Consider the following 6,248-nt stretch of genomic DNA (forward strand, 5'->3'; position numbering starts at 1 on the left):
ACATAAAGTTTAAATTTGGTCGGAAATTTCCGGGTCGTCACAATAAATTTAGAGGGTAAAGTTATACGTTGCGCAAACATGACATCAGCAATGCCGAAACTCGATATACTTTAGACCCTAATACATTTTCTAGTGATGGTCATGCTGAAGCTCTATTAGTTGATGTATAATTGTATTGTTTAGATAAAATTGTTGTTATTTATAACTTTTATATTATTAAAGTGGTAAGCGTTATAACTTATAATTATATTATTTATAGTTGTTTAAGCGTTACATTCAAAGTAAAACATTTATTGCAAAGTAATTTTCAAACATTTTGCTTGCAATGCCTGATATATAATAGTAACTTAAAACTTGTGACAAGAAAACATAATTAATGTATTACCAAAGCTTGACTTGAGTAGCATGGGTTGAGATTCAACTTAGAGTACTGCCAACTCAGGTTCCATTCTCACTCCAAGCCAGGAGTTTCCAAGATTTGATGGTACTGTCAATATCAATGCGATTTGGGAAGATCTTTGGGGGTGTTTCCCAACCTTTGATGGTACTGCCAACATCGTCGCGAATTGGAATTCCACCTAACGCGTGTGTGGGTAACAAATGAGAGCATTCGATGTGGATAACGCCGTTAAAAAAACATAATTATTGTATAAGCTTTGTATTATAAATTGTGGCGTAGTTCCGCGAATTCGCGGGTCATAATCTAGTAATTATGTTATTTATAGTTGTTTAAATGTTATAATTTGTGATTATATTGTTTATATTATTGTTGTTCAAACGTTAAAAATCGATCATGTAAAATATAACTCGTAAAATTTGAATCCGGCAAAAATACGAGTCAAAAATACGATTCAGAACCAAAAAAACCAATTCCAAAAAAACGACCCCGAGAACCGGAACCGGTCCGAAACCGGTTTTTGTGCACTACTACTCGGTTATGCACTTGATTTGTTTGGTCGTTGGATCGCTTCTTGATAGCTTAGGGCAGGTCATTGTTTGGTGTTGTTTTGTAGTTGCGATCCGAGCTGGTTCTTTGTTGCTTCTTGTTTGGTTCTTTCATCAGGAGATGATGAAAGTTCCTTGTTTGTTATACTCCGTAATATATTGTTTTTTTTTTCTTTTTCTGAAAGACTAAAAAGTATAGCGTAACTAGTTGATCTTATTGCACCAGTATCACACATAGGTGCATACTGTTTTAGGCTTTCGCCATCCATGTGGACTAGGAGTTGGTACTTCTAATTGTACATACTAATTTTAGTTTAGTGTAGAAAACCTTAAACATTTGAACTTAAATTTTAAAATGCTGGATGCTAGAATGATTAGTTATAAAACATTATCATTCTTCTAAGTTATACAGTCAGACAACTGACAACACAAATTATTCATTTTGCAAGTTTCAACCATGGTTTTGGTCTATTAGGTTATGCAGACAGATAATATTTCAAGCTGCAACTATGGTCTGTAGGATATATGTAAAGAACGATGATTTCTATGATTCTCAATGGATTAACAAAATGGTTAGGTTGTGCAATTGCAAGCCATTGTAAGTTCTTACGAACAGTTAACTTTGTGACTCTTTCGTAAATCAAAGCTTCATAGAGGTAATGCATAGCTTCTAGGTACAAAATGCAAAAGCCGAGTAGAACAAAGACAGACAATGACAACCAAACTCAGGTCTATTTCAATTACACTTTTGGAGCTGCTTTCTGCACAAAACAATTACTTGTGAGCCTCTTCCTTCAAGACATCAAAACATCTTGTGATACCTGGCGATACTATTTCCCCAACACCTAGCGTCATTCTTGCTATATTCAACACTCGGAACTCATCCTTCACATTTCTGATTATCAACAACACAAAAAAGATCAATCAACATGTCAGTAGCTGCACCCTCACCCTATTATAGTAACAGGTAAGCACAATATACAATTGTCTACCTGTTTCCCGGGTCTATTTCAAGAGCCCTTTTAAGGTCACGCTCTGCGAGGTCAAATTCAGCAAGATAAACATAAGCTTTAGCCCTTCTATATAAAGCCTTGACGTTTGTGCTTTCAATTTCCAATACCTGAAATAAATTCATCATATCAACATATCTGTGATATTTACAGTATACATCCATCTAAATGCAATAACATTCATTAGTTTGCATTTTGCAGAAGAAAAAAAAAATTTAAATACTTAGTAACAGGCAAACAGGGTTCAGGTCAAAACATACAGCCTTATAAGTGCACCTTGTTGCAAAATTTGTTAATATGTGAACTGTTTGATCAGCAACGAGTTAATCATTTTTTGACCTTTTTTTTTATGATGACAAGTTTACGACCCATTTAATTCTAGATATTTGTTTCGTTTATTTACTTTGCCCAACAGTTTAAGCGGGTCAATTTTGAAAACATATATTATGAATCAAAATATTAGTTCTTTTTCCAACACACCTTGGAACAAAGCTTGGGAACTTTTGTGTAATCATCATTCAGCTCACTCAGCTTCAGCTTACAGAGTGCATCATTCATGTAGCAAGCGACCTTTAATGCTTTGGTTTGCTTCTTTTCCTCCTCACTAAAATTAGTATCATGTTCAATCAACTTGGCAGCCTAAAAATAATTAACAAGGTTCATCACATCCACAAGCTCTTATTAACAACACATTTAGCATCCACAAACAGGAAACAGAACAGTACCTTCTCATAACAGTTTGCAGCTTCTAGATATTTACTGGCCTTAAAGTAAGCATTCCCTTCTTCCTTCATTTTGCCAGCTGTCTCGATCTTCTCCGAAGTGTTCAACCACGAAAGCAGCTGCACATCAAACTGTAGAGTGGCGTTTGGAGGGATAGTTGGAGGCAAACCAGACTCACCATATGCAAGCTCTGCAGGAATAGTAAAGAGTGCATTCTCTCCTTTCTTCATTGTTTTAATTCCTTGATCCCATCCCCTAATAACTTGACCTGTTGTTGGAGTTACAATGTTGATAAATATACCTTCTCATATAAAAATCAATTAGCCTCACATTTCAATCACAAAAGTGCACATTTCAAAAGCAAGACACTCAATTGTTAACCTAAACCATTTCACACTTTTGGTAGTTGCAGGCAAAAAAATGGTCGAATCTGAACATTAGCAAATATAATATCTCCAGCGGTGTATGAATTAAATAACGATAACGAGTAAAATTAGAAGAATGCAATATAGATGGAAATATAATAGTAATAAATACTGACCTAGAATAATCAAATTAGGTATCTATGATGCAAAAATGATCAAATGGAAGTCTTAAACAAATTGGAAGCTATTAAAAACACATCGATAACTAACCACATAAGGATTTCATTATTTTACTAGTTCTTACTTAGAAAATGCTAAGTGTAGACGTCTAAGCTTACCATATTTAACTTAATTTCATGTTTATACCTGCAAGTTACCATATGAATACGAAAAATCAATATTAAAAAGGAAAACTTATACGAGTATATTGTAATCAATTCAACCGAATTTAGAAACCTAAATATAATAAACTTAAACGTAACGCTAAGGGCTACATCTAACATTAGCATTCTCAAATAAATGAAGGATCTTAATTAGAATGTCAAGATCCCTAATTAGTGCCACTAACAAACAAACATCTATTAGTATTATGACATTTCGATTTCTCAACATCATGCGTTTGTAGTAAATGTGAAAATATAATAACTGTATGTATGTTTTTGAAGTAAGAACGCATATTGCATTTGCAGAATAAACAGTACTACAACAGATAATTCAAATAAAATTAGATCACAACACAAAACAGCCAATAATTAATTTGATACTCAGAATAATAACTGAACTGTATTTGATCAGATACATATAGCAATTGAAAAAACAATAATGCTTACCTTGACCTAGAGTGGACTTAAACGGAGTCTCCCTATCTCTACTAGAATCAAACTGAGTTCCGTCAAGCAAAGTTCCAGTGTAATCAACTGTAAAACAAAATCAAACTATTAACAAAATAAATAAACCGTATACAGTTAAATATATAGATACATAGTCAGACGCCGTAAACAGTTAAATATATAGATACATTTAAATATATAGATACAGATTCAGAACGCCGCATACAGTTAAATATATAGATACAGATAAATATATAGATACAAAGTCAGAACGCCGTATACAGTTAAATATATAGATACAGAGTCAGAACGCCGGTATACCTTCAACTTCATCGCCATTATCAGGAGAGTCCTGACCTTCACCTTCTTTAAGAAGCTTCTTCTTTAAACCTTGATCACCGATTTCTTTTTCGTCTCCGACTTTAAAGGTCATCGAAGCATCAAACGCCGTTAAATCGTTCATCATATCTGAACAAAAGCGTAATAATGAAGGGACGCACAAATAAATACGAATTAGGAGTATGAACTTTACTCTGTTACAATACTTGTGCACTAATTCTCTAACTAAGTAAACTCTGATAAAAATGTTCAAGATAACGTAAACAAACCTGAACGAAATAGTAGAAGATTGTAAACCCTAATTTTGGGCACAATCTCACGACGAAGGAGAAAGCCAGAAGAATGATCTAACCCAAACCCTATAATTTATTTATATACGAACTCAAAATTTACATTTTAGACCCTCATGTTTTAATGTTTACTGAAATGATCCTCTAACTATCCACCCTTTAATATCTTTAAGAGATTAAAAATAAACCTACAATTTTTTCAAACGTCAAAATAAACCTACAATTATATATATTATATAAAAGATTTTATAATTTCTATGTTTAGATTAGCTATTCTCAACATCCCCTCATATTAGACAGTCAACTTTACATTTACTAATATGTTTTCTTATAAGTTATGTTTAAAGGGGTATCCGCTTCATCTAGATTTAACGAAAAAAAAAATTTACACTAAAAAAAAAATTACCAAAAAAAAGGGTTTTTTTAGTGTTCACCTCTGCTGACAATGAAAAATCTATTAAATTTTTACACCCGCCTCATTTGTATACTAGTTCAAGTTGTGTCACTGAAAGTAAGAGTTAAAATAACAGTAGCCTTTTAAAATGATGGATATTTGTACGTTACTTAGAATTATGTGTCAGACACTAATAAAAATATTTTTGTTTAGATTGATGGAGTAATAAGTAGTAACATCATATGCGATTTTCAATTTCTTTTTGCATGATGAAAATGGTTCCGATGTGTTGCTTTCATAGGAGTCACAGAGCACAATGAGTGTGATGCCCCGTACAAAACCATCGTATACGAATCATCAACAACAGGATCATTACAAGGTTAAGTACTATATGCGATTTCAAAAAAAAATTGCATTCATAAATAGAGTGATGTCTAAACCAACATCGAATGTTTTACAATCCAAAAGCATGCTTCACTAAGTAGAAGCAAATAATAAGTGTATGTGACCACAATGGTCGTTACAAGTCATAGTTCAAAAGTAGTAAATGAATGCAAGATAAAGCAGTTCATGCGATGACAACTCTAAGCAGTGGGTGTCTACAGCACGACTATTACACAGCGGAAGCTAACCTCAAGCACCTGAGAAAAACATGCTTAAAAACGTCAACACAAAGGTTGGTGAGCTATAGTTTAAGTATAACAGTATGTAAGGTAGGCCACGAGATTTCAGTGCTACAAAGAGCGTTTCAAAACAGTATGATAAAGTATATGTTAACCGTGGGCACTTGGTAACTAACTTAACGTTTATACCCCCTGAAAGTACACTTGGCAAGTGCGTATGTTTACGAAGTATTAAACACTCGTTAAATGCTAGCGCGACTAGCCCGAGTGGGGATGTCAAACCCTATGGATCCATATCTAAGATTCGCGTTCACCGGTTCAAAAACCAATGACTAAACGTTACCGAGCTAAAGGGAATGTTTATGCCGTTGTATATGAAAGGACCCGTCCTAATCCACCTGGACGAAGTCATCAACATTTGGTCCCATTGCGATGATCGGCTCCAAGTAATGTCCTTATATTGAGCAAATGCACAGCGGAAGACTTAATTCGTACCTGAGAATAAACATGCTTTAAAGTGTCAACCAAAAGGTTAGTGAGTTCATAGGCTTATCATAACAATCATTTCAATATGTTAATATACCACAAGATTTCATAATCATAAACATAATACACTCGCAAGTGTATGTAAAGCATTCTAAGTGGTTGAGCACTTGGTAACCATACTTAACATTTAATCAACGTCGCATATTCCCTTTATTATGAAATCTCACTACATCGTACCAAGTG

At 33.8% G+C, this 6,248-nt stretch overlaps 1 protein-coding gene across 1 annotated transcript; it reads right to left on the reverse strand.

Annotated features, from left to right (window-relative positions):
• Positions 1–1,492: 1,492 nt before the first annotated feature.
• LOC139879529 (peptidyl-prolyl cis-trans isomerase FKBP62-like) lies at positions 1,493–4,350 on the reverse strand. Its single transcript, XM_071865428.1, has 6 exons — positions 4,195–4,350; positions 3,874–3,960; positions 2,681–2,946; positions 2,436–2,594; positions 1,938–2,065; positions 1,493–1,840 (listed from the first exon to the last, which is right to left on the reverse strand). The coding sequence occupies exons 1-6, from the start codon at positions 4,337–4,339 to the stop codon at positions 1,720–1,722; spliced, it is 906 nt and encodes a 301-aa protein (XP_071721529.1). The 5' UTR covers positions 4,340–4,350; the 3' UTR covers positions 1,493–1,719.
• Between the last annotated feature and the right edge of the window lie 1,898 nt (positions 4,351–6,248).

The sequence above is a fragment of the Rutidosis leptorrhynchoides genome, chromosome 1 (genome assembly GCF_046630445.1).
Source record: "Rutidosis leptorrhynchoides isolate AG116_Rl617_1_P2 chromosome 1, CSIRO_AGI_Rlap_v1, whole genome shotgun sequence".
NCBI classification, from domain to species: domain Eukaryota; kingdom Viridiplantae; phylum Streptophyta; class Magnoliopsida; order Asterales; family Asteraceae; genus Rutidosis; species Rutidosis leptorrhynchoides.